The 27,892-nt window shown below is 64.5% G+C and overlaps 1 protein-coding gene across 2 annotated transcripts; it reads left to right on the top strand.

The window, feature by feature from the left end:
• Positions 1-816: 816 nt before the first annotated feature.
• Positions 817-27,829, top strand: COL8A2 (collagen type VIII alpha 2 chain). Of its 2 annotated transcripts, none has more exons than XM_086765075.1 (3): positions 817-912; positions 20,799-20,981; positions 25,881-27,829. In XM_086765075.1, exons 2-3 carry the CDS (start codon positions 20,816-20,818, stop codon positions 27,800-27,802), a joined length of 2,088 nt encoding a protein of 695 aa, XP_086621201.1. In that variant the 5' UTR covers positions 817-912; positions 20,799-20,815; the 3' UTR covers positions 27,803-27,829. The 2 variants fall into 2 exon arrangements, with proteins under 2 accessions (XP_086621201.1, XP_086621202.1); XM_086765076.1 differs by lacking the exon at positions 817-912 and adding an exon at positions 20,375-20,464.
• The last annotated feature ends 63 nt before the right edge of the window (positions 27,830-27,892 follow it).

Genomic DNA, 27,892 nt, shown 5'->3' with positions numbered 1-27,892 from the left:
CAAACACCCTTGTGCGCCCCGGCGGCCTCGATCCAGACGGGCTTTCTCCGTGCCCGTTGCCTGAGCAACCCTAATCTGCCTCCCGGGGCACCCCGGGGCCCCGCACCCCCGGGGCCCGCGCACCCCGGCATCCGCGGCGGCGCTGGCCGTGTCCTGGCTGTGCCTGGCACGCGGCTGCCAGCGGGACGCCGCGGATCCTGGGGCTCGGGAATGGGCAGCACGCGGCTGGGAAAGGCGGGAGGTGGGGGCTGCGGGCATCCCGCTCCCCCGGGATTAGGGCGTCTCTGTCCCGGTGCGTGATTTGAAACCGTGCTGAGCCAAGCGGCGGCAGGACCTGGCTGCACCGCCACCCGCGTTCCCCTCCTTTTCCCGCTCAGGGCAGCAGGATTTTTGGGGGGGCGAAGTCCGCACTGTGCCCACAAAGGCAGCGGGCGGTGGGGCTGGGAGTGCCACACGGGTCAAGAAGGGGGATGGGGACCGAACCCCAACCTGCCCCATCCCGGGGCACCGCGCATCGCCGCAGCAGGCGAGCGCAGAGCGGGTGCAGGGGTGCGGGGAAGGGGCCGGGAGCCCCCCGCTCTCACCCCGCTGGGGCCAGGTTTATGTTGCGCCCAGTCTCCCTCCTACGAGAGAGGAACGGAGAGCTGCCGGGCTGGGAGGGGCGGGGGAGAGGGGTGGGGGGGGGGGGAGAAAAGAAAAAAAGGAAAAAAAAGGAGGGAAAAGGACGAAATCGCAGGCAGCGCAGCCCGGCCCCGCTCCGCATCGCCCCGCATCCCCCGGCCCCGCCCCGCCCGCCCGCTCCGCCCCGCGGCGGGGGTGCCCGGTCGGTCCTGTCCCTCCCGTCCCGTCCGGTGCCGCCGCTCCCGTCCCGTCCGGTGCCGCCGCTCCCGCGCGTGCCCGCGCTCCGCCGAGGTAAGGGCTCCGCCGCCGCGCTCACCTGCGCGTCCCCGCGGGTCGCCCCGCGCTCGGGCCGGGGGAAAATCGCTTGAATTTCTCGGTCACCTGGAGTTCTGCTGGCTTTTCCCCGTGCCGAGCACAGCATCGATCGCATGGGCGCTTCCAAACGTCTCCCTCCAGGCGAGGTCCTAGCCTGCGCCCTTCGCTTTATTCCTTTTTCCCCGTTCTCATCCCTCCTTTTTCCCCATTCTCATCCCTCCTTTCCTTTTTCCCCATTCTCATCCCTGCTTTCCTTTCTCCCCATTCTCATCCCTCCTTTTTCCCCTGACCCACTTCAATCGCGTGCCTTCTCCGGTGCCTGGCACCCGGAGGCTTTGCCGTCTTCGGGAACCAGACCCACCAAGCCGCATCCTAACGTTCGGACTTTTCTATTCTTGCTGTTACGAAACATGTTTGTGGGAACAAAAGCGTTTTGGGGAAAGCGCGGCGACCTTCGGGATGGCCGCCGCTGGCACGTCGCGCGGCTCGGTGCCCTGGTGTCGTCCCCTCCCTGCAAACAGCTGCACCCAGCGGTGCCCGCGTAGCGGCAGGATGAGGGCAGGTCGCCGCGGCTCCTTCCGCAAACGCCTTGGGAAACACAAGGTGCTTGGTTTATTTGTGTTTTTTTAAGAGAGTTGCTGTTAATTGGCTCCTGATCTACCAGGTTCCCTGGCTTTGAGTGTTCCCAATAAGCCAGGAAAGATCCCCCCTGTACGGTAGCCCCAGGCGAGGCAATAACCTACCGGAGATATTTTCTCATCCATGGGCAGCTTCGCTATAAGGAACATGTTTAATAAATCATAAGGCCGGTGAATTCCTGGGATTTTTATTGCTTCTGTAAAAATGCAGTTTTGATCCGTCTGCGAGGGACACTGGGAAACAAAGCTGCTCCTTTCAGAGCCGGATCCTACGAATTTAGGACACCGAGCCGGTGGCGGGGCCGGCGGCTGCGAGCCCCCCCGGGCAGGGGCCACGTGGTGGGCGGTGGGAGACAGGGGGTCCTGGGGGCCATGCTTGGATTTTCTTTCTCTGCTCTTTGAGGGACCAAACGCAACCCGGGTGCCCGGAGCCCCGTCTGGGCGTTCCTCGCGCTGCCGGAGCAGCGGGCGCGACCGCGTGTGCGGAGCTGAGGCGGCGATGCCAGGGGAAACATCACAGCTGGAAACCCAGCGAGGCTGCGCCCGGCTGCCAGTTCCATTTTTCTTCCTCGCCCTCTTGCCCAAGGGAAAAAGAAGCTACAAAAACCAAATTGCTAACAAACGGGAGAGATTTTCGCGGGGAGAATCGGCCGGTTTCCATCAGCCAGGCTGACTCCATCCCTCCCGCCAGCGGGGCAGCGGGTTGCCCCGGCGTGTTTGGGCAGGGGAATGGAAACGCAGCGATTTTCTTCAGCTGCTTGTTCCAATCCGAAAAGTGGGGTTGAGGGCTGGGAGCTGAGCCGAAACGCGAAAGGCGCACGGAGACGTGAACGCGGGAGCTGTCAGGAGCTCACCGGGATTTCGGCAAACACGAGCGCGGTGGCCAGGGCCGTTGGTTACGGGGCTGCGGTGGCGGAGGGCGCCCGGCTCTGCCCCAGCCAAAATCCCGGTCTGTCCCCGGCTGCCCGGCCGCCCGGCAGAAGCAGCGGTTTGGTGGTGGGGGTTTGTCCCCGTCTCCTGCCATGCCTTTGTTTTAGGCTGCGCGGAGCCTGGCCGCAACAGCAGAGGCGGGGAGGGAGCTTTTCTTTGTACGGGGAAGCATTTAAATTCTTTACAGTGATTCATATATTCCATTCATATGAAACACAGTCCTGTGGAGTGTGAATGGGGACTGCTGGGGGATTTTTTTTAAGGCAATAAGCCCTAGAAGTGTCAAAAGTTATTCACACCTTGGTGAAATCAAGGATATTTCTGTCCGTGGCTCTTGGCAGGGGCTCAGCACAGCTCGCCTTGCGTCGGGTTTTTGGTTTCCCACTCGGGCAGGGTGTGGGGGGAACGCGGGGGCAGCCCTCTCGCTCCCACTGCCCGGTGCTGTGAGCGTTTCTCGGTGTTTTCTCAGCGGCCGGAGGGGCCCAGCGTGGGCTGTGCCCGGGGGGTTGCAGGGTGGTCCCCAGTGGCCTGGACCCCTGTGGGTTGCAGGCCCAGAAAGCCCCCGGGGCTGGAAAGCAGCCGCGTCCCGGCGAGCCTGTCGCTGGGTGAGATGCTGGCCGTCGCGTTCCGCCGCTCCTAGGGCGAGGACCGAGGCTGCGACCCAAGCTGTGCCCGTTGGGGCTGGGACCCCGGCGAGGGGCAGCGGGGGTCAGGCATGGCCCTGGGAGCACTGACCTGCTCGGGGGGGCGGCTGCCAAGCCCCCGTTGGGGAGCCTTAGTTTGGGGGGAAACAAGGCAGAGCGGCTGGGAGCCGAGGGGTGTGGGGGCATCGCCCCGCTGCCAGGATGTGCCCCAGCTGCGGGGCCAGCACCCGAGGAGGGCTCTCGCCTCCGCCAGCCGCTCCGGGACGCTTTGAGCCACTGTAAATCCTCTCCGAAGGAACTGGGAAGACAGTTTTATGGCTGCTGGGGAGGAAGATTAGGAGGGTGTTGTTTTCAGAGCCGATCCATCACGGGATGCAGGCGCTGCGTGGTGCATCCGAGCGCTCGGCTGCTGGCGGGCGGCGCAGCCCTTCCCGGGGAGGCTGAGATAAAACCGCCAGGTTTCAGTGTTCCGTCTCCCCTTGGGATCTGCCATGCGAGGGACAAAATCGCCTCCATGGGCCCCGGGCCCCCACGTCCCCCTTCTGCCCGCGCAGCAGCCGGGCTCCTCGCGAGCAGATTGAGGGGATTTGGGCAACGGCACCTGCAAAAGGCATTAACCGCGGTGGGAGGGCGTGGGGGCCGCTCCCTGCCCCTCCTTGCGCACTCCCTCTGTCATTCTCTCCTATTTCAGCCTGCCCGCGGCCCGGCAAGGAGCAGAGTTTCCATTCCCCTGCGCTAAAGAAAATGTCTTTGACAATAAAATCTCATAGTTCGGGAGGGGGAGGGATAAAAAGGCGGTGAACTGCGTTTGCCTTCTCCCTCCCAGCCCCATCCCTGCGGGAGGGGGTGCAGGCTGTTCGCTCTGTCGGGCACGCGCTGGGCTCCGCGCCTCCCCGCTCCCCTGACTTGGACGCCAGCGCAGACATAATAAACCGCTTTTCCTTTTCCCCTCGTTGCCGGAGCCGTTCCTGAGTCACATCCCTGGCCGCCTGGCCTCTTCCCCACGGCCGTCTGCTCTGGCTGCCTAACCCCGCGCAGCGGCCGTGACCTTCGGAGCGACGGGATCCAAAAGACCCTCCTGCCTGGCTGGACGGCTGTGAGAGACCTGCGCGGGGCCGGGGGGCACGGGGCCCGTGCGATGCTCTGCTCCGTGGGCATCGCTCAGCCGCTCCCGAGGAGCTGCGGGAGCCGGACCCTTCGCCAGGGCCACCTCATGCCCCGTCCCTCCGTGTCCTCGCAGGAGCACCCCAACGGGGACCCCACGGCTCTCACTGGCCGCTCTCTCCCCACAGAGCTCCCGAGCTTGGCCAAGGTGCCGCAGGCAGGTGGGCGCTGTCAAAAATGAGGTGGGAGAAGGAAGGAGCCGAAGGTAGTGACGTGAGGGGTCCCGCTGCACCCTCGGCCCATTGAGGCAGAGCGCTCCCGTGGCCCCCGGCCCCGGTGTCACTCGAGTTCACGCAGCAAAGCCGCAGGTCCCAGGCAGACAGCGCAGCCAAGATCTGCAGAGCAGCCGGGTCTGCTCTCTGCCACCTCCCCCGGGGCCCAGCCGTCCCGCTGGCCCATCTGGAGATGTTTGTCCTCAGAGGCTCTTCCCGGCGCCTCCATCCAGGATGGCGCTTGGCAAGAGGCAGCCAGGGAGGAGGACAAGGATCCCGCTCTGCACCTGCTGCGGATGCAGCGGGGCGGAGGGGACGGCTTTCCCACCTTGGATATTTTGCACCCAAAAAACCGAGGCCTCATTTCTTGTGTTGAGGCACAGTGCTCCCGGCACAAGCCCCTGTCATCCCCAGGCCCCGGGATCCCCCAAACCAGCGGAGTCCTGCAGACCTGCCGCAAACGCGCGCGGCTCGGCGATGCCGGACCCCCGGGACCTGGCGGCGCTGCCCTGCAGAGCTCTCTGGCCGTCGCCGAGAGCCTTTCATTGTTCTTGCGGAGGGTTTTGTTTCACTGCTGCCTTCCAAGTTCCCAGGGATCTAAATTCTAAAGCAGGGGCTTGTGAAGAGCCCCGTGCAGATGGATGAGATGATACTGCTGGTATCAGATGAGATCTATCCCCTCTCTTTATCTGCAGACAATGCAGCGGCGGGAGCAAACAAGGATACAGCCTTTCTTCGGAGGCACATTAGCCAAGTGCGAGCCTTCCCTTTGTTTTGCACCGAAACCCAAGACCCTGCGGCCAGACCACCTCGCGTAGCTGCCCCAGCCCCCGTGGCCGCGTGAGGATTTACCCCCTTTCGCTGCAAAATCCCCCGCAGCGCAGGGCCGGCGCATCGCCGGCGTGTTCCCTCTCCTGCGCCCACCACCGGTGCCCCCGGGGCCGGGACGGAGAGGCCCTCGGGGCGCTTTTGCTCTGGGGCCAAGCGACACGAAGCTGGCACCTGCGGAGGGCTTCGGTTGTCCCCCATCCTTAAGGAAAGAGCTGAGCCCGTTCGGCCAAGGATCGGGGCCATCCGGAGCAGCCGCCTCCGCTTTGCGCACAGCGTTTGCGGTGATGCTTGACGCCTGTGACCACTTCACCTGCTTTCACGTTTCATTACAAGCCCTAAAATTCAGCCCAGGTTTGTTTTCAGAAGTTACCAGAGGCCGAGAGAGCCTGGGACTGATTTACGGCTTCGCATCAAAATCATGTGGTTTGCCATGAAACTTGGAAGCTCTGGCTGCATTTTTCCTTTGGAGATTTTGGCTTCGCTCCAGGCGCGGCTCCGAGGGGCGAGAGTGTGAATCCAGGGCGTGCATCGGGGCTGGAGCCTTCGGGTGCCGGGAGCGAGATGGAGGAGATACGGCTCGCTGCGCAGAGAATATTTAATGTCAGGACAACACAGCCATCTTTTTCAGGGAAGCACCGATAAGGCGGCGGGAGGCTTGGCACCGAGGGAAGCTGCAGCGGTTCCTTCGCTTTCAGCGTAGCTTTAATTTCAACCCTCGCCGCTTATCGCCCTTGCGTCCCGCTCACCGCTCGGCTCGATGTCAGCAGCCGAGCGCGGCGTCCCGCACCGCGCCTGCGCGCCCGGGGAGGGTGTGAGGTCCGGCCGCGCGCGCCCGTGCCCCGCTCCCGGAGCTGCGGGGTGAGCCGCTGGCGCCCACCGGGGTTAAATATGTGGGCTTTTGCCAGAAAAGCGTATTTTCAGTCTCAAACATGCATTGTCAACGGCTGCGGAAAGGTATTTCTCCGCTGCTCCGGTTCCTGTAAGCCAGCCAGCCGGCGGAGAGGAACAAGCGTACTTTTATTGCTATTTCTTCATATTTCCTGATGTTGCCAGTCTGGCACTCACAACCCATGGGCAGATCCCCGAAGATCCCGGGTTTGGATTACAGCAGCGATAGTTTTGGCTTTTTTTTGCCTTTAAGTTCAGATCCCTTGGGCCCCAACGGGGTCAGGCTGATAAACCCACCCGCTGCGGCCGGGCGGGCGGAGACCGCCGCCCCCGGGTGTGGAGAGCAGACCAAAAACCGGGGTCCGTGCCAGCTCATGGGTGATGCGTGACCAGATGACAGCAGCGCTTTGCGTGGCGTAAATGAGAAGTTCAGGGGGTTGCGAGCCGCTCTGGCCACGAGCGCGTGCCACGTCTCACCAAGCATCCCCGGCGCAGGACATCAGGGAGTCTCTTCGGGGCTTGGGTGGCTTCGCGGGTTTAATTTGGTGGCTTTTTAAAGTAAAGATGGAAGGGAGAACCAGGCAGCATGGCGTCAATTCCCCCGTCTGCCTCCAAAGGCGGTGGGATCACACTGCGCAACAGCGGCTCCGTGCCCGCTTCCCGAATCTCCACGCGCTCCTTCCCACCCACAGAAACATCTGCGCCGCAACCGGACCTTCCCGTCTGGGAAGCGGCAGCTCACGCGGCACGGCGCTGGTGTGAGCTGCTGGGGCGGCCAGCCCCGCTCCTCCGGCCGGGCTGCGTTTGGTGCCGCTCGGCACGTCCGCGCATGCTTTTTTCCATTGCGCGTTCTCCCGGAGCTTTTTCTTCCAGACCACGTGTGACGTTATTGCCGAACATGAACTACGAGCTAAGATGAGGGCAGTTACAAGCAGAGCTATACGATGAGTTTGTAATTATTTTACACCAGTCCCGGTGTTTTCCTCCCCGCGGGGAAGGCCGGCACGGTGAACAAGGGTGAGCCTGTGCCAAACGGTGCCCAGGCAGCGCTTTTATGAAATCTTGGGTTTGTAAGAATTAATTTCATTTAAAACATTCTTGGCGTTTTTTCATAAAGCACAGCAAATCCGCGCTACTTAGGGCAGGAATGCAGCAAGAGCGCTGCCGGGCAGGCGGCGAATTACCCGCGGCAGATGAGCTGCGACGGCGGGGTCGCCCGTGGGCCGGAGCTCTGCCGGCCTCGGCTTCCTCCGGGCGTCTGGCTGGGAAGAAGGGAGATGCTGGAGCATCCATCTTGGGCGCAGCCGGATGCGGGTCTCCGGCAGCCCCCTCCTGTCCTGCGCTCCCAGGGGACGTGGGAGTTTGGACGTGTTTGTCCCCAAAGGTCAGGCAAATGCCAGCGTGGCTGTTTCCCAGCCCGGCGCCTGCGGGGCATCCCACGCAGGTGGGACAGGCTGTCACGAGTCCCCTGGTTGGTGACGGCTGCTCCAGGGGTGGAGGCTGGCCTGAAGCCCAAGCAGACTTGTGCAGGTGACAGGTTGCAAATAATTCGTGTGAGTTTTGGGGCTGGGGGTAACCTGGCCAGGGCTGGGTGCCCGGGGCCGAAGCGGGGGCTGGCAGCCAGTGCCCCTGCCCTGCATGTGAAGGTGTGAAGACCACGGCTGTGGGAGAAGCAAACCCCTGTCCGCCTTGTTGCGGGGCTGCCGGAGGCACGGCACAGGCGCCTTTCCAACGGCAAGACCCCTCCGGGGCCAGCTGCTCTTGGCATGGGATGGGAGCTCCAATCCCAATTGGAGGAACAGCCCAAAACCCCACTGGGAAAGGGTTTAACTCTCCTCCCTTCGGGCATTTCCCCCTCCTGCAGCCTCCCAGGACAGCACCCAGACGGGCACCTCCCGTAACACCTCCCCATGGGATGCACATGGGCTCGCGTCGCCTTGGGCAAACTGCCCCGGTGACCTCGGGTCTCCGGCTGCGGGCAGGTGTGGGACACGGCCGCGGGAGTCGGAAGCCGGTGGCAGCCGATGGGTCTGGCTGGCTGGGCTGGGATTGCTCCCCGCTGCGCTCGTCGGTGTTCCCGGAGCGCCTCGCTCTCCGTAAATCTCTGCTGGCGGGCTCCACGCCCGCTGGAGAGCGGATGGCGATGAGCAAGAGGAGGGGTGGAGGGTTCAGCAGGTGTCAAACCTCATCGTTCCGGCCGGATTTGCTGCTGAGCCGGAGGGAGCGGGAGATGGGGCTTCGCAACAGCGCGGGGCGAGCCGGCGTCCCCCCGGGCCGTGGCAGGGGTCTGCGCTGTGCCCGCAGCGCCCCCGGGACCGTCCGGCTCGGAGAGTTGCGTTTTTGCCGGCTGGATGGAGCGCCTGAGGAAGGAGAGGCCGGCCGCCCTCCAGCGCGGCGTGGTGCGGCACGGCCGAGCAGCCGGTGGCCGGGGAGCGGGGCGAGCGGGGCGATGGGGTTCGCCGGCCGCGGTGTCGGGTTAAGCCGGTTCGCTCCGCGGTTTGCTGGGGAGAGCGTGAGAGCGCAGGGCTGGGCGCGCTGTTTATTTTGGTTAAATTGAGTTTTCTTCGGGAGATTGGGGGGCGCGGGGGGCCTCCAGACAAGGGGCTTTTGTGAGCCAGGCTGCAAGCCGATCCTCTTTTGTGGTTTGGCTTTTTTGGATGATACAATTTGTTATTCCAAGAACTACCCAGCAAATGGACCCCATTAGCCAAGTCCCCACAGCGGCTGGAGCTGGCGCGCGCCGCGCCTTTGTCTGCGCCCACCTTGGGCCGGGTGGGAGCCTTTGCCCCTGGATGACGCTGGGGGCAGATGGGGGGGCCGGGGGCTGCCACCCCTCCTCGCAGGCTGCGGGGCTGCGGCTGTGCTGACGGGGCATCTCACGGGATTAGCCCGGGCTGGGAAAGCCAGTGGGACGGGCGGAAAGCGCCGGGCTTGTTGAATTCCCAGCACACTTGCGTCCCCGGCGGCGCGCTGACAATAACCCGATTGTTGCTGCGCTGCCGGGGGCTGGAGCCGGTGCCGGGGGAGAGCCCACCTGTGGGGCAGCCCCTTTGCCCCCTCAGACGGGGCTGGACCCTCACCACCGGCCGTCCAAGTTTGCACCCCTCTCTGCCCGTGGGCGCGAGGGCTCCGGCCCCGGCCCTAGCCGGGATTTAGGGTACTTCCCCCCCAGCATCCCTGGGGAGAGCGCTGATGGAGAGCGGGGCCGGCTGCCCCACCGGAGTGCCAGGGGAAGAGGGAGGCAGCCGCAGCGCCAGGGATCCCACGGTAGCTCTGCAGCACCCCGAGCGGGGCACGGGCACGGGCACGTCCGTGCCGCACACGCACAGCGCAGCAGGACCTGTGCTGCTGGCAGCACGCGGGGTCCTGGCGCTGCCCCCCGCCTGCTCCGCGGCAGCTGCGGCACGTGCGGGCCCACCCAGGGCGGCCGCGCAGCCGCAGCGGCAGCCTCGTGCTGTCGAAGGCCGGCCCCGGGGCCGCGGTGCCAAGGCGTGTCCATCCCGGCGGGCGGCCCAGCGCCGGGCGGTTCAGCCGGAGCATCCTTGGCGCGCTCGGCGTCGCCTCCCTCCGTGCGGGGATGCTGCTGGCCCTGTTTGTCTTGGCTCCGCAGGGCTTTTTCCTGCATGTGAGCCGGCTGGAGCTGGGCAGGAGCCAGTGGGTTTATAAATAAAAGCATCGGACACCTCTCCGGGTGGTGCTGAAAGCTCCCGAAATAGGCCTGCCGCCCCGCCAAGGCGCGCGTGGCCGGGGTGTTCGCAGAGCCGGCCCCGGGGCTGGGTGTGGGAGCAGGGCTCCCTCCGCTCCCCGAATCCCGTCGGGAACAGCCCCTGGGTCTTCTTCCTGAGCCGGGCACCCGCCGTTTGGCCAGCCGGGATGTGCCCCTGCTCCCGCCAGCCTCCGATGGGACGCGTCCCCCGGGCTGGCTGTCCCCCAGCGAGGGGGGACCCCCCAGGAGCGGGCAGCGGGTGCCAGCCGTGCCCGGGGCTGGGTGTGCCGCAGGGGCCGGGTGCCCGCGGGAGCCTCCCCGGCAGCGCAGGGGAAAGGGGAGTCGGCGCTGGCGGGGACCCGGTGCCACGCTCCCGCGAGGGGCGCAGAGCATCCCTGGGGCACGGTGCCTGGCGGGTCCCGCTCAGAGGGGACGTCGGCTGCGGCGAAACCGGAGGGCTGGCTCTGGTTGATGGAGAAGAGCTGGAAGGAGAGCGCTGGCTTCTCCGCTGCCTGGCCGTACGCCATGTTTTGACCGCAGTGCTGGCCCGCGGCGGGCAGGGATGGCCGGAGGCCGTGGGACACTGGCCTTGCCCAGTGTTTGCTTTCTGCTGACGGAGGAAGCCTGGCTTGCCGCGGCCGCGGTCCAGCCCTGGCAGAGCCCGGGGGGGCGTGGGAGGGGGCAGCCGTAACATCCCGACAAAGGGAGCCCGGCAGTGGGCAGGAGACGGCGCCGGGGACCAAGCGTGAGGGCAGGACCTCGACCAGGGCTCCTTGCGCCGGCCGCCTCCGCTTGACGCTGCCTGCGGCGTGCCGGGAGGGACGGAGGCGGCGGTGGCCTCGCCGACCTCCCCTGGGGTGCCGGCGGCAGCGCGCCAAGGGCCAGCGTGGGTGGGGGGTTCCCGGTGCCCGGCTGTGGCCAGAGCCATCCTCCCACCGAGCCTCCGCCAAATTCCACCCGGGGCCTGGCATTTCACTGTGCCGTGCCTCTGGAAAACGGCATTTGCTGTAAATGAGGTGGAAAATGTCCGCGGGCTCGTGCGGGAAGGCTCCCGGGAGCCCGGCCGCGCCGTAGGCGCGCGGGGGCTGGCTGAGCCCTGGCCCAGCGGCTGGGGACGGGGTGGGATCCTCCGGACCCCCGCGTCTCCATGGGCCGTTCCCTGTCGGAGAGCCTTTCCCTGTCCGTTCCCGCACAACAGCTCCCGGGTGGAGGGCTGAAGCGTTTCTTGGGTTTCTTTTTGTTGGTTTGGGGTTTTTTTTTTTGTATAATTGTCTTCTAGAAAAATGGTCAATTTAATTTTTTCCCCGTGTTTCATCACCTCGTGTGAAGGCTCACAACGCCAGGCCAGTGCGGCAGCGCAGCACCCACGGCAGGCGCACACTGCTCGCCCGCGCCAGGGCCGCCACGCGCCCGCCGCTTCCTAGAAGGCAGCGACACGCCAGCGCCTGCCCCAGGCCGGGTCTGCTCCCCGGGTTTGGGTCTGCTCCCCGGGTTTGGGTCTGCTCCCCGGCACGTGGGGACAATCGGGATCGGCGTTGGGGTCCCTCGGGCGCCTGTGCCCAAACAAGCGGGTGCCCCCGTGCAGACGCAGGGGGTGCTTGGTGGGCTTGCGTGGCCCCGGGCGGGACGAGCCCCAGTTCGGGCAGCAGGTCCCGGCCGGGGATGGAGGGAGGTTTCCGCACCTCGCAGCCCAGAGGAAAACTCTGCCTGGAAAACAGGAGGGGGATGTTTTTCCAGCTGGAAGCCCAAGCAAAAGGTTTTGCAATGAGTGCGTCCCCTTGGCTTGGCACTCTGTCCCCCCGACTCGGTCCCTGGTTCTCCCAGGATGGGGCACGGTCCCGTACCGTCACCGCGGCAGGCTCCGTCCCTTCCTCCAGTGAATGTGTCCCCAGGAGACTGCGGGGACGTGGGGACATGGGGCTCCTCCGTGCCTTTCCCGGCTGCTGGCTCCTGCGCTGTCCCGGCTGCTCCCACCGCTCCTTTCTCCGGCCCAGAAGCCGTTTTTCCCCTGGGATGGTCTGGGGTACGTGGGATCCATCCCGTTTTCTTCCAGGCTTCCTCGGCGTGGCCCAGGTCCGGCTGTGCCGGATGGTGCCGCGTCAGGAGAAGCCGTGGTTTGTGGGCGCGGGGGTCCGGGTGGGAACTGGCGGGGGGACGCAGTGGGGTCTGGATCCTTTAAATCAGCTTAAACGAGACGCTCGGTGCCACTGGAAATCGGGATCCTGGCGATAAGATTGCGGGCAGCGGCACTTCGGTACTGCTGGAGGTGGAAGCTCTTTGTCCATGACAAATCACGGCGGCGCACGCCGGAACGGCGAGCGGCCCCCCACGCTCCCCGGGCCATGGCGCCCGGCCGGCCCAGACGCAGGAGCCCCGGGAGAGGAGGGGAGCGGAGCTGCCCCGCGGGATGCGCTGCCGCCTCGGTCACGGGGCGCGGGGGGAACGGGGGTTGTGGCGTAAACCCCAGGAAAGCCGGGCCGCTGGAATGCCCTGCGAGGCTTTCGGCTCCCAGACAAAGGAAATGTGGAAACTGAAAAAAAATCTAAAAATTTCAAATCGAAAAATCAAAGCAGCTGATTCAGCGATGTTGAAAGATCTTGTGACAGAGTCGGGCAAATTTTTTCCAAACAAAATTCTGGGAAGAAATCAGCCTGATTTTACACGACCCGCGTCCGCCCCGACGGAAAGGCACGTGCTGGGGGGCGGCGTGGGGGCTGGGATGGGCGCGCGGAGCCCCGCGCTGCTGCCGAGCCCCGGGAGCGCGGCCGCGCAGAGGCTCAGCACCCGCCGCGGCGCCGGCCCCGCCGAATCGGTCGTTACAGAGCGCGAAGGAAAAAATCTGAAACCCAAGCCGGCAGCGCGGGGCCAGTGCCGGCAGCGCGGTTTATGGTAGCGTCTTGTCAGAGTTTCCACTGAACACCTCAGGCTTGCTGGGATCTCGCATCAGCTCCCATAAATTAAATTAAATTAAATAACATAAACTAAAGTACTGCCTGAAAAGCGTGCGCTCCAGGCCCTCGCCCGGGTGTGAATACGTGTAAGCAGCTCCGCCGCCGCTGCCGTGCCAGAAAAAAATCCTTTGTGGTGCACAGCCCCGCAGGCAGCAGGGGATGGGGATGGGATGGGATGGGATGGGATGGGATACGGCTGGGGCTGGAATGGAGTGCTCGGGGCAGCGAGGTGAGGAGGATCCGGGCTGCAGCAGTGGGGGACGAGGGTCCTGCCGGGAGACCCCGCTGCCTAGAGAGAAGCCCCCGCTCATTTTCTTTACCAGGTTAATTGAGAGCGCGGCGTGATCACATGCTTTAGCCCCCCGACAGCCCTGAGCCAAGGCACGGCGAGGGGCCCCGCCAGCCCGAGGGGTGCAGACCCCGCTCCTCCTCCCCACCTGGCACGGCCGCCCTGCAGCTCGCCCGCTGCCCACCCCAACCGCGCCCCGCCGGCGCTGGTCCCGGTGGGATGCTCTGCCCTGGGCGCTGCTCCGGGGAGACCCTGGGATGGGACCCGGGCGGGGGTGGGTGATGGCACGGGGGTTGGTGCCCACCCCGGGGTGAGGAGGGTCGCCGCGCCCGCGCTGCCCGGAGGGGTGCCGGTGGGAAGCACCAGGACCCCCGTGCCACCCCGCCGCGCCCGGGGAGCAGCATCTCGCCCCGGCGAGCCCTCCGGCGTGGCGCCAGGCCGCGTGCCGCCGCGGCGAGGGCAGTGCTGGGAGCAGGCAGGGCCGCGGCATCGCCCCGGCGGGTAACCCCATCGCCCCGGCGGGTAACCCCATCGCCCCACACCGCCCGCCCGCCGGGGAGGGACGCAGCTCAGGCTCCTGCTCCTGAAATTTATTTTAATGTAAACCTAGCTCTAAGGCAGCTTTTTCTCATTTTTAAACTATTTCATATCAATCCTTGGCCTGACATTTGTTTTCTTTGAGTGCGGTGGGGAGCGTGGTCGGCATTGCTGAGGATATCTCCTCAGGAATCTTGGCAGAGGTGGCTCCCTATCTTTGAAGAAATGGCAAATGCAAAACAGAAGGCAGATATTAGAGAAGCATAAACAATATTTTCCCCCTGCTAACCCCAGGAGCGGCACAGCGGCCGGCTCGGGGACACGGCAGTGGGGGGACCCCACCGGTGGCACAGGGGTGACCCCCAGGGCAGTCGGAGCGCGGGCCCCCAGCCCCGCTCGGGTCAGGTCCCTGTCATCTGGCCGCGCGCTGTGCCCGTGGCCAACCCGGCCCCCGAGGGTTGCGACCGACCTGGGACGAGGCGCGGTGGCAGCTGAGATGCGGTCGAGCTGGTGGGGTTCGCAGGGGATGGGGGGAGGCTGGTGCACCCGGGGATGCCCCCGTCAGGGTCTCGTCACCCCCCAAATGCTGAAACCCCAAGGAAACGCTGCTCCGAGGGCGATGCTGGCCTCACCGGCGTGTCATGGCAGGGGGGTTCTGCGAGGCGTGCGGGAGCGCGGGTGGCTGCCGGAGCGCGGGCTGCTCAGCCGGGCGCACGCGGGCTCACCTGGGGCTAAAAAGCTGGAAGGGGAGAGGAAACGGAGATCAAAGGACCCAGCAAAGCCATGGAGACAGGATTTCAACCTCTGACATTAAAATAAAATGACTGTTAGGATAAACACCGCGAGGCAGCTTCCCATCCCGGCAGGCAGACTCGCTGGCGGGGCTGGAGGCTGGGGTTACGTTCCTCGGCATTTCACCCGCGAGAAGTTTTCGCGGCAGCTCACAAATTTGCCATCGTGTCTGGGCAGCTGGGAGAGCGGCGGAGGGCGACACTGGCGAGGAGCGGCGGGAACGCTGTGGGGGTAACGCTGTGCCGGGGAATGAGCTGCCGACCCGTGGCACCGGCTCTGTCCCTGCGTGGCCCCGCTGCTCCGGAGCCCGTTTCCGCCGTGGCACGAGGCCGCGGTGGACGGAGCGCGTCCGTCCTGCCGGCGGGCAGGCGCTGCCATTGCTGTGGCGCTGGGCGCCGTGGGGATCCTTGCAGGTGGCGAGAGGAGAGCCGGGCGTCGGGGCTGGGGTGGCGGCGGCGGGGTCTGGGGCAGGAGAAGCTCCTGGATGCGTACGCACGTGTACACGCGGCTGCTCGCTGCTTAAAACCGAACCCACCGGACGTCCGCGGGCTCCGACCTGGCCTCTCCCCTGTTCGCTCGTGGCAGCTCCAGCGTTCGCCTGCATCCCCCTCACGGGGGGTCCCGTCCCGCGGGGTGCAGGGGCAGGGGCTGCAGTAGCTGCCGTGCCGCTGCGCTCACTCGGGCGCGATGCTCGTGGTGCCACGGGCTCCAGCAGCGCCGGGCTGCTCTGTGCCGCGCCATCGCCCCGGCGCTCGGCGGGGACGTGAGAGGTCTCTGGGGCATCCCTGCCCCACTCGTCCCGGCCCGCAGCGTGGGCAGCAGCCCCCAAACGAGCTGCCCCGCCGCGGCGAGCACCCCTGCCCCAGAAGGCTCTGGTCTGGACCACAGCTCGTTATAATTAAGCTGGTGACCCCAGCACGAGGCTGGAAGTTTAAATGTCTGCGGTTGATGGCCACTTGCCCGCAAATTCCCCGAGATGGGAATCGCTCTCTGCGGGTCCCTGCAGGCTTAGCAGATTTCTTTACAAAATATTGCGCTAGAAAACGCTCTTTCTGCCCAGGAGCTGCGGGGGCAAAGCGGCGCCTGACCCACGGACGGCATGTGAATGCCCCTCGGACCCCGCGCGGCCTGGTCCCCGCCGCCACACCTGCACGGAGACCCCGGGAAAGGGGCTCCAGACCCTGCGCGGCCGCTGCCGGGGCGGCGAAAGGGATGGGACACCCCAGCTCCGGCCCTCGGCTCGCGCTCTGCTCCGTCTTTCGGCTCCCAGGGACGGCATCGCTGCTGCCCCCCGTGCCGGGAGGAGGAGGAGAGGGGAAGAAGAGGGGGAGAAAGAAATGAATCCCCACAAAAATGTCTTCATAACAGGAAACGTCTCATAAAATACCTGTGGTTTGGCATGTGCGATCCGACTGGTCAAACTATGCACCTGGCAGGCAACCCTGCTATTAATGCTGCGCGCAGTCTGGTATTTCGGTGGAGCTGGGGCTGGCGGGGGGAGCAGGACGGGACCGGGGAGCTCGGGGCGCAGAAACCCTCCGGCGGGGCCGGGGCGAGGGGGTGGACACGTCCCCTGGATCTCGTTCACCTCCACATGTGCCCGGGGGGACACGGCGGCTGTGTTTCGGTGAGGGGACCACGGTGCCCCAAGGGTGCGGTGAGCCGGGCCGAGCCCCGTGTCCTGCACAGAAATCCGGCGTTTCTGCGGGACAGGGGTTTCCAGCCAGACCCAGGGCCAAGCCCGCGCAGACCCAGAGGTCTCTGTCCGGGTCTCCAAATGCCGCCATGCTCGCCGTTCCCCAGGGACGGCTTCGTTCCCGTGCGCGCCCGCGGCTCCGGCCTCGGCCGGGCGCGTCAGCAGCGATCAGCCGGCGGCTCTCCCGCGCTCGGCGCAGGAGTTTTGACAGCTGGAGGTGAGGGATTAAGCCCTGAGCCGTGACCTGCGGCAGGCTCACGCCTTGCTGCGCTCCCGGCGCGCACGCCCGCGGGGTCACTAATCCGCCTTCGCTGATCCCTGACCCGCCGGCTGCGGGATCAAGCGGCGGCACCGACCCTGATGTCAGCACTGCCGCTGGACCCCCGGCTCGTCGGCTCCGGGCACCGCGGGCAGCGTTCACCGCACGTGGCCCTGCCATGGCCCAGTGCCGGCCCAACACCTGTGCGGGGCCATGCCATGCTGTGCCGCAGGGCGATGCACCATGCTGTGCCGTGCCGTGCCATCCCATGCCATGCCATGCCATGCTGTGCCGCAGGGTGATGCACCATGCTGTGCCGTGCTGTGCCATGCCATGCTGTGCCGCAGGGCGATGCATCATGCTGTGCCATGCAGTGCCATGCCCTGCCATGCTGTGCCATGCCATGCTGTGCTGCAGGGTGATGCACCATGCCGTGCCATGCCCTGCCGTGCCATGTTGTGCCATGCCCTGCCGTGCAGTGCCATCCCGTGCCATGCCATGCTGTGCTGCAGGGCGATGCACCATGCTGTGCCGTGCCGTGCCATCCCATGCCATGCCATGCCATGCTGTGCCGCAGGGCGATGCACCATGCCATGCCCAGCCCGCTCCGCGCAGGGGCCGGGCGCGGGCGCTGCAGGGGTGGCGGGAGGCTGCCTGCAGATGGGGTGGGGTGTTTTTCTTTCGTCAAGGAAAATGTTTTCTTGTTCCCTCCGCTGACGGGCGGGCGAGGCTCCGGGTCCGTGCGGCGCGTACAGCAGCTTTTGGATGGGATCAGGTGTCAGGCATTTAAGGGCCGGCTCGCGCCAAGACTCTCCCCGCGCGCTCCGGCGCTGCTCGGCCGAGCCGCTGCCTGATGCCTTTGGCTGTCGCAGCCCGGCCTGCGGAAACAACGTGTTCGCTCTCCGTTTCAATAGCTCACTTTTCGTTTCTGACCCTTTTTATTATTATTTTTAAAGCATGCGTAGCGCAAAGCAAACCATCCACCTCCCGCTGGAGTCAGTCCAGCCCCGTGTTGGGCTTGGAAAGCCTCCCTGCTTTATTTTTTATTGTAAATGACCGGAGGATGGAGCAGCTCGATGGGACACGGCGGCGTCCAAACCCGCGCTGCTCCAGCCCACCCACACGCGCCGGCTGCTCTCTCGCTGCTTTCGCTTTGCGGCGTCGGCCGGAGCCGGGCGAGCGCGCGAGGTGCTCAGCGCTGCTCCCAGCAGCCCGGGGCGAGATCTGCCGCCGTCGGCGGAGGCGACGGCCGCGTCCCGTGCTCCCGATGCGCTGCGCGGGGACGGCCACACCAGCGAGGCCGAGCGTGCGGTTGAAACGCGTCGAAGGCCCCGTCTCGGCTCGTCCCTGTGCCGCGGCAAACCTCTGCGGGGGCTGGCGCGGCCCCGGGTTCGATCGCGCTTTTACTGCCGGGTTTAAACAAGTTCTCCATTTTACTGACCTTCGACCGCAATCGCAGATTCCCCGCGGGTTGCATATATTGACTTAAAAAATAATTACCCTTCCAGGGCGCAGGCGCGGTGCCTGCCCGCCAGGCCCGTAATTAATATTTAAATAACAGGGGCCATAAATCAGCGGCAGCTGGGCCAACAAGCCCCCCCCCGGCTGCGTCGCTCGCGGCAAAGCGGCCGTGTCTGCGGGCAGGGCCGTGCGCGGGAGCGTTGGCGTGGGTGCTGCGGGGAGAGGGGGCCGGTGCAGCCCCTTCCCCTGGGAACAGCCCGCAGCTCGCCATGCCAGCGCAAGCCGCCGGCTGTTTCTGGAGCGACCGGGGCGGCCACGGGCTCCGGCCCCCCGCGCCCCCGCGCAAACAAGGTGACATTTCTTGTCTCCTTTCTCATGCTTGAAGTGTGAGATTTTATTTTTTTTTCCCTTTTCCCGGAGCTTTCATTGCGTGCCAGGGGTTTTTAACACGTCTGCTCACCGGCTGCCAGGGGAGCAGACGCTCGCGCGGCGGCGGCGCGCTCTGAAGCCGTGCCAGGGGTCTCCGTGCCGCGTCGCCGCACCGGGCCCCTGCTCCCCCCGGAGCCAAGCGATGCGGCGCTGCCGAGCCCCATCCCTGCTCCAGGGTTTTGGGGGAACAGCGCTGCCCCGGGGGGCTGGAGCCGCCTCCGAAGGACGCCCGGCCGTAGCCGTCCCGGGCGCAGCGGCCCTGCCCGCGCCATGAACCGGCCGACGCTCGCGACCTGCCCTGGGAGATGGGAACGCCGCACGGCTGCTCCGTGTGATTAATTATCATTTCATAACGCAGGAGATTTCAGGCATGAAAGAGCCTCTTCACAGGCACGTTGTGCACACTTTATCCATCATATGAGACTCCAGATGTTTCCATTTTGTTTTTATTAAATCACCGCCTGGAGAGCCCGGGTAACGTGAGGCCTCCCGCCCCGGTGCCGGGCACGGCCGCGGGGCACCACAAAGCACCCGAGACCCCTTTTCCTCGCTGGACGGAGCCGTGCGCCCGGGGGTCTCAGGCCAGAGTCCCCCCAGTTGTCCCCGTGGGAGAGCGGGGGCAGGAGGAATGAGCCGTCCAGAGAGAGGGAGAAAGCGCGGGAGCCAAGCCCGTGTCCGGAGACGCCACCGGCTCCGTTTCGCATCCGTCGCGCAGCGGAACCACGGCCGCGGCCAAAGCGAACGGCTCCCCTTGTCCCTCTGCCTTCCCTCCGTGTCTCTGGGAAAACATCCCCGGCATGGGGCGGAGCGGGGGGAATGAAGCCCAGGTGGGAGAAAAAAAGAGCTGGGAAGGGAGGGAGCTAGAGAAGGAGGCACAGGGGTCATTCCAGGTAAGGAAAATAAATAAATAGCTGATTCAGGGGTTTGTTCTCCTCTTTTATTTAACAGAAACTGTATTTTTACAGCTGCAATCCCTTAAAATGGGATCCTTTTTCCCTCAAACAAATCCTTGTAAAATAATGCTTCATAAAAATAAGCGTTCCTCTTCTCGACCCCGAAGACAGAAAAACAATAACGCCGGCAAGGCCCTCTCGGCGCTGCGGCGGAGGCGGACGGTGGCTGTCACGCGTGTCCCCGGCCGCGTCTGCCCGAGCGGCGGCACGGCGGGCGCCACGGTGGGCACGGCACAGCACCGCTACCCCCAGCCGCGGCAGGACGGGCAGAGCAGAGCTCCTCTGCCAGCATCCTCTGCCAGCATCCGCCGTGGCCACCTGCATCCTCGCAGGGCCCGGGCTCCGTCGTGCCGCCGGCGCAGAGCCGTCGCCGTCCCCCGCAGCCCCCAGCACGAGGAGCCCGGCTCCCCGGGCTGTCACTGGGCAGGGCAGCGGTGGCCCGGGCTGCGTCACCGAGCCCTCAGCCGGCCTGCCACACGCTTGTCGCATCACAAACCATCCCACGCCAGGGCTCCCCCCTCCCTTAATTTGTTTTAATTTCAGGGCACCACGTTGGTTTGTTGGTTTTTTTTTTTATTCCAGGCTGCAGCGTTTTTTTCACTGCTGCTTCAGCAAAAGTGATTCAGGAAATTCCGACCAAATCCCGGCGCAGAGCAGCCCTGCCCCTGCTCCCCGGAGGGAGAGGCAGCGAGCTTAATTCTCATTAATAACCACCGCGGTCGATTATTGCGAGGAGGAGGAAAACTAGCAAAGCTCTTTGCTGTCGCGTGTTATTTAAGCTCCGAAAATAACTGTTCCTTGCAAATCGATCTGTTTGCAGCTCCACGCGTGGAGCTGGCACAGAGGAAGTTGCTAGAGGAAAGGAATATTTATAGACGGTCTTTATTTTAAATAAACAGGCACTTCAGGCACAGGCCGCCGCTCCCAAGCGCCGCAGCCCGCCCCTGGGCTTTCCTGGCCAAGGGCTCCCCGCCCGCGCCCCCCGCGCGAGCTCCCGTCGTTGCCCGCGAAGTGCCACAGCCAGGCCTCGAACGCAGCGAGTCCCGGGCTCCGACATCGCGGTTTTGGGCCGGCACCCGCTCGGGAGACGCAGTGCCCGCCCAGCCGCTCCCAGGGCGACAGCGACGCCGGGCTCAGCGGGCTGTGGGGTTCGCCCTGCCTTTTTCTCCCCCTCTGTTAAAAATGCACGGGGGAAGGCTGAGAGGGCACAACCCCAGACAAACAGGGACCGGGGCGGCCCCCGAGGGGCTCAGCTGGTGCCCGCGGTCACCGCGCGTAAACCACGTACTCACTGCGCATCTCCCAGCCGGCGCGCGTGGGGAAGGGCAACGCTTTCAGGGCATCAGTGGTCCGGAAAAAAGGCAAATTCAGAGCAGTCCCGCTCCCGCTGGGATCCTTCCTGCGTTCTCAGCCGATTCTCAAGGGACGGGGGTCGCAGACGGGGGTCGCGGGTGCCCGCTCTCACCGTCGCTTTGTCCACAGGAGCAGTGGGGACCAGGATGCTGCCGGACGCCGCGGCGCTGCTGCTGCTGGTGGTGATGGTGGTCGGCCTTCGCTCGGCGGCGGGAGGAGGCGCGGTGGGCTACGGCCAAGTGAAGTACATGCAGCCCATGGTGAAGGGACCCCTGGGACCCCCCTTCCGCGAAGGCAAAGGGCAGTACCTGGGTAAGGGACGCGCTCTGCGGGGGCTGGGAGGACGCGGGGCCACGGCTGCCCGGGAGGCCTGCCAGCACGGCGGGAAGGGGCCGTGGCGTCCCGCAGCTGCCAGGCACTCGGTATCCCCTCGCCCTCGGGGTCGGTGCCCCCACGGAGCGGCCTGGCACGGCCAAGGGAGCCGCTGCCCAACACATCTTCAGCCAAGCACGTTTAGGTCTCCGTAACCCCTTGCAGAAGGACAGGGACAGGCACAGAGGAGCTCAGCAGAGCCCTTTGCTCGGGCTGGGTGGGCACCCTTGGGTGCTCAGCCCGGGAGCTGGTGCACAAAGGGCACCCATGAGCCTTCTGCTCCCTCCTCCTCCTCCTCCCTTCCTGCACATTTGAGGTATCTTTGAGGCTCAGCCCCAGGCTCTCGCCATCTCTGCCTGTCGTTGCCGTTCCTGCGAGGCTTTTTCCACTCCTCCACCTACTCTGTTTCCCTGCCTGCGCTTCGCACCAGCTGGGAAAGGAAAGAGGGCCAAGGCCGGAGCCGAGACCCAGCCGGGCGAGGGGAGAGCAGCAGAGTGACGTTTCCTCCCTCGGAAAGCAGCGACCAGCAAATCCCCTCGTGTTAGATCGCCCCTTCCTCGATGCCAAACCCAGCATCCCCACCGCTCTTCCCAGAGCCAGCCGCTGCTGGCGGCGCCGCGGGATGGGGCAGCGGTGCCCAGACGGTACTGGGTCCTCGGGAAGAGTTGCCGGAGCCTTCCCCTGGCTTGTGTGGATCCGGACCCCCTGGGGAGCCGAAGCCTTGGCTCCGGGAGGAAGAAGTGGAGAAGGGTGGGCTGCCGGTGGCTGATTTACTGCTGGGCTGAATGGCTTATCGCGAGCTCCGCTCAGCACCTATGTCAGAAAACACACAGCAAAACCTGGAGGCGAAGCGTGCGCCGAGCCCCCCTCCCTGCCCCCTTCCCAGCTGTTGTAAAGCTGCTCCCTGAACCCCAGCCAGACACAAAACCTTCCAGCGTAGCGCAGGAACATTTCAGCTGCTGGTGGGACTGGATTCAAATATCTCCCTGCTGTTTTTCCTTCTTTTTTTTTTTTTTTTTCCTCCTTCTTCCTATGCATGGGAGCGGCTTACGCTGCCTCCGAGCAGTGCTGCCTGCTAACCGCGGCGGAGAGAGGAGCGAGCGTGCCGGGCTCTTTGCAAGGTGTGAGCTTGGCCGGGTTAGACTGGGCACGGGCAGAGCACAGGAGTCCCCTGGACATCACTTTCCTAAAACACCTGGGAAATAGAGGACAGGCAGGGGGACGCGGGGCAGGGGGGCAGCTGCAGCCTGAGCCGCCGGCCACAGGCCCGCACGGAGGCGGCTGGGGAAGCTGGTGCCTCCTGGATCCTACCAAGCTCCCATCTCTGCTTAACCTCTAATTTGGCAAAGAAAATCCCTGCTGGCCTTCTGCCCTGCTCAGGGAGCTCAGCTGACTCGCCGCGACGGCGCAGGGCCGTGCCGTGCCCCAGCGGGTCACCCCCGAGCCGGCGGGGGGCTGTGCACCACCCCAGCTTGGACCTGGGGCTGGGACCCCCACCCGGGGAGCCAGGCCAGGCCCTGGCACCGGGAGGCTCCCGTCACCTGCGGGTGCCATCCACTGAGTGACAGGGCTGGTTTCCTCAGGGGGCCAGACACCTTTTCTGAGCCAAAAACCAGACTCCGCAGGTGCGCAAAGGCAGCTCTGGGCAGGAGATGCTGCTAAACGCTACAGCGCTAACAGCACGGAAGCAGATCTTTGCACAGTTAGGTTTTACTTTGGCTTGGTTAAAACCACGTCCGTGCAGCTCCCAGCCAGGTAAAACCACGGCTGGGTGCTGACCAGGGCTCAGGGAGCCCAGCATCTCCCCGTGTGTGGGGAGAGGGGAGCCAGCAGCACCCCAGCTCGGGGCACCGATAAGGCACAGGCGATGCCTGGGGAGGGGGTTTGTGCCGGGAGCCCCCCTTCAGCACCATTACAGAGGGTTCACCCCAGGGCAGCCGCCTCAGCTGCAAAGAGAGACGAGTGCTTTTCACCTCCGCAGGCTTGGGGGAGCTCAGCGGAGAGCCAAGGCCCAGGAGGTGGGAGCAGGCAGGGGCCAGGCAGTGCCTGGGCTGCTGCTGCCCGGTGTCCCCAGAGCGGGTGGCCCACAGGTCCTGCTGCTTTTGGAGAGACTCAGTCCTGTGACCCCAGCGGGGCTGCTGCTTCCTGCATGCAGCCAAGGGGCCTCCAGGTCCCTTAGCTCCTGCTAATGGGGAAACTTTGCCACTTCCACGCTTCTTGCTGCAGTTTTCTCCCATCCCGCTGCCATCCTCCTGCACAGCAGCTCCATCTGCATGGGCTGGGTCCCACGCTAAGCCTCTCCGTGCGGCTTGGGCAGCTGTTCAGTGGAAGATGGGACGAGAGATGCAGTAACGGCGGTCACATGCGATGTCCCTGTGAGCCTGTGAAACTCGCTCTCACGAGACAGGGCTCGGCAGCAGCGCTGGAACAAGCTCAGCCAGGCTTTGCCATGGAGCAGCCAACCTCTCCTTCCTGCAGCGTCATCCGGCCGCGCTGGCCAGACCCGCTGCTGGCTGCTCATGGCCAGGAACCACTTCCCATCTTGCTGGATTATTCCTCTGCCGGCCAGTCCGCGCTGGCAGGTCCCTCACCAGGACGAACGCAGCTCCATGGACGTGTCCATGCTCCTTAGGAAGTGAAAAGCTCTGTGGTGCCCAGGCAAAAGCTCGCAGGGGCCATGCCTGCTCCTTCCCCTTCCCCAGCTGCTTCTTCGCATTCGCATTCATGGCAGCTTCGTTCCTGCTTCGAGGGGAACACATAACCCCATGCCGCTGCTGTGAAACGCAGAGCTCCGAGACATGCGCCTGTGGTAAGACATGGGCTTTTGAAATCGGATACCGCTGGGGCTGCAGTGTCCCAGTTTCTCTCCGCTAACGTCCCCGGTTTGGTTTTCCCGTCTGCTTTTCTGGCCGCCTGCAAGTTGGCAGCTCTCGCCTGGCGTTGCTCTTCGCTGCCTTATGTGTGTGTGTGTGCGCTTTTTTCCTTCCTTCGTGGGCTCAGCTGTAGATCCTTGTTCTGATTCCATGCAAAATGACCTAGAAAACTAATTCTTTTCAAACCATTGCAAGAAGAGAAAAAAAAAAAAAAAAAAGGAGGGGGGGTGGGGGGAGAAAACACGTTGAACTAATTTTCTAAAGAAACTTTTTTTTCCAGAATTCAAACCCCTGAAATCTGCTTTAGTGCAGCACTTCACATCTCCCTTGCCTGCTTTCCCACACCATTTTCTGGGGTGAGGAGCAGGAGGTTTGCAGAAATCCAGTGGCAATGTCACAACAGACAAGCATTTCCTTAATCAAAACAGCCAAGTGACCTCTATCACAGCCCAGGCTGCGGGCCAGGCTTTGATGTGTAGATAAGCTCCGAAAATGATTCCGTTACCAAATGAAAAACAAGCAGGCACCAGGCTTGGAATCGGCCAGAGCGAACTGCTGTGCTTCGGAAAGGCGAAGCTGCCCCGACGCGCCCGGAACGGTGCCTGCTGCTGCCACAGTTATTCTTTTCACGTGTCTCAAATCTCTCCTAATCTTTTCCCGTTGACTGGGAAATCGTGTCGGCAGATCCCGGCGCTGCGGGTGTCCGTGCTCCCGAGGCCCGGCTCAGCTCCCTGCACGCCCGGGCTGGGGATCGGGCTGGTGACCCCCCTGCCTCCTCCTCAGCGCCGCGCCAGGGCACACAGCCTCGTGTTCTGCTCCCATCCTGAACGGGATCCGTTCCCATCCGGGGAACCTGCCCGTACAGATGTGTTCCTGACTGGAATGTTCAACTTCGGGCAGATTTGGTTAAGGTTTGCCCACGGTGTCGAGGCCCTTTCCTCTGCCCTTCAAGTTTCTCATCGTAGTCCCATGGAGGTGCGACCGCCTTCCTTTCGAGCATCCTAAAAAACCAGTTTGTCAGATTTATTCTTTCTCACCCATTCCTGGTGTCACGCGGGCAGCGACACCCTGCCTGGGCTCACCTCGAGGAGTTATTTCTGCTCACGTCTGCGCTTTAAGCGCCGAGCTGCGGTGGGCATGTAATCTGCCTCTCCTTGGCTTTGTAGTCTCCCAGGCCATTCGTTTCTTTCTTATATCCGTTTGCAAAAGACCTCCATAAATTCTTTAAATGTCAAGTGGTTACGGCCTATTCCCAGCTGGGCTGACTCATTTGGACGTAACCGAGGTTGCGCCTCCCTTGCAGCTATTGGCTTTTTCTCCATCCTCAGCACTTTTTTTTTCTTTTTGGTAAGTTTTTTTCTGCCTTGCTGGACACGGGAGCCAAGCCAGCGAGCACCGCGGGCATGTCTTAACCCATACACGAATCACCTCTTCGGTCTCTCAACTTACATCTCCAAGAGTTTTCTTTTTAATCCCAAAGGATTAAAGGTCTCCTGAGGCTCTTGTAGGATGGGGCGGAGGGATTATCCTCAGTCTTGGCTTGTTCTGTCGCCACTCTCTCGGCTGAGCCCAGGCAGGAGCAACTGAATCCCACGGTGCTTTTGAGGCTGCTGGGAAGTGAGGCAGCGGGAGGTTTGAATCCAGCTCCTAAAAAAAAACCGCACAGTAGGTCATCACGAAACAACGCTGCCAGGGCCGACGGCAATTGCTGGTCTTGTTGACGCCCTCTGCGGAGGAACGGATGGAGTAAGGCTTGGATTAGTACCCTGGGCTCTGGCCAAGGTCTTGCCTCAACACAGTCCTGCTGATGTTGTGGCACAGGAAGCCACTGTGGCCGCGTTTAAATAAAACCTTTTCTAGAGAAGGGCACTCCTGCAGCACCGGGGCTTTAACACCCGAAGGGCATCACCAGGCACGCTCCTCTAGCGCCAGCCCCGGTAAAGCTCTGTGTTTCCTCTCTCCACAGACATGCCGCCGCTGCCGCCGATGGACCTCAAAGGGGAGCCAGGACCGCCAGGAAAGCCCGGCCCGCGCGGACCCCCCGGCCCCCCCGGCTACCCGGGAAAACCAGGCACGGGAAAGCCAGGAATGCACGGCCAGCCCGGGCCCGCTGGGCCCCCCGGCTTCTCGGGCATTGGGAAACCCGGCATCCCAGGACTCCCCGGAAAGGCGGGTATGAAGGGGATGCCCGGAGCCAAGGGCGAGCCCGGCATGCGAGGAGAGCAAGGGCCAAGAGGACTGCCCGGGCCCCCGGGGCTGCCGGGCCCAGCCGGCATCTCCGTCAACGGCAAGCCGGGCCCGCAGGGTGGCCCCGGTCTGCCCGGGTTTCGGGGTGAGCCTGGCCCAAAAGGAGAGCCAGGTCCCCGTGGAGAACGAGGGATGAAGGGCGAAAACGGCGTGGGGAAGCCAGGGTTACCCGGGCCCCGGGGGAACGGGGGCCCTCCCGGCCCTGCGGGGCCCCCAGGGCCCGTCGGCGTTGGCAAACCCGGCCTCGACGGCCTGCCGGGCGCGCCGGGGGAGAAGGGCGACATGGGCCCTCCAGGCGGGCCCGGCGTCAACGGGGAACCCGGCCCTATGGGGCCCCGTGGCCCCCCCGGCATCGACGGGATCGGCGTCCCGGGCGCCGCGGGAGTGCCGGGGATACAGGGCCCCATGGGACCGAAGGGAGAGCCCGGGATCCGCGGCCCCCCTGGTTTGCCGGGCCCAACGGGCTACGGGAAGCCAGGCTTGCCCGGCCTAAAAGGAGACCGCGGGCAGCCCGGGGTGCCGGGAGCCATCGGCGATAAGGGGGAACCTGGCATGGACGGGGAGCCTGGTGAGCCGGGCCCTGCTGGCATCATCGGGCCACCGGGCCTGCCAGGGTCCATGGGCCTGCCGGGCAAGCACGGGCTGCCTGGCTCCAAAGGCGACGTGGGGCCCAGCGGGCCCCCGGGAATGCCAGGGATGCGCGGTGACCAGGGCCCAAACGGCTTCGCGGGGAAGCCAGGAGTGCCAGGAGAAAGAGGCCTGCCCGGGTCACAGGGACCCCCCGGCCCAACGGGCCCCAAAGGAGAACCAGGGTTCATCGGGCTCCCGGGAGTGCCAGGATTAACGGGCGGCCCCGGGCCAAAAGGGGACGGCGGGATCCCGGGGCAGCCAGGGCTGAGGGGCCCCTCTGGCATCCCGGGCTTGCAAGGACCCACGGGTCCCATGGGGCCTCAAGGGCTACCGGGGCTGAAAGGGGAGCCCGGGCTTCCTGGGGTTCCTGGCGAAGGGAAGACCGGTGAGCCTGGCATGGCCGGACCCATCGGCCCCCCGGGAATGCCGGGAACGCCGGGGCTGAACGGGCCCCCAGGCCCACCGGGGCCACCTGGGCCGCCGGGAGCGCCCGGGGTGTTCGACGAGACGGGCATCGCGGGGCTGCACCTGCCGGACGGCGGCGTGGAGGGGGCTGTGCTGGGGAACGGCAAGCCGGGGAAGCCGCAGTACGGCCGAGGAGAGCTCTCCGCCCGGATCGCGCCAGCCTTCACCGCCATCCTCACCTCCCCTTTCCCGGCCTCAGGCATGCCGGTCAAGTTTGACCGGACTTTGTATAACGGGCACAACGGCTACAACCCAGTCACCGGGATATTCACCTGCCCCGTATCCGGCATCTACTACTTTGCCTACCACGTGCATGTCAAAGGGACTAACGTTTGGGTGGCGCTGTACAAGAACAACGTGCCTGCCACCTACACCTACGACGAGTACAAAAAGGGCTACCTGGACCAGGCCTCGGGCAGTGCCGTGCTTGAACTCAAGGAGAACGACCAAGTCTGGGTACAAATGCCCTCGGACCAGGCCAACGGGCTGTACTCCACGGAATACATCCACTCCTCCTTCTCCGGGTTCCTGCTTTGCCCCACATAACGGCTGTAGGGCACATATCCTTTTCACCCACTTTAGCCATAAACTGTCTTTTTTTTTTTTTTTTGATAAAAAAGTTTTTTAAAATGAATA

Source organism: Chlamydotis macqueenii, chromosome 22, assembly GCF_036417535.1.
Source record: "Chlamydotis macqueenii isolate bChlMac1 chromosome 22, bChlMac1.mat, whole genome shotgun sequence".
NCBI classification, from domain to species: Eukaryota; Metazoa; Chordata; class Aves; order Otidiformes; family Otididae; genus Chlamydotis; species Chlamydotis macqueenii.
This window is presented reverse-complemented; position numbering and strand designations above follow the sequence as displayed.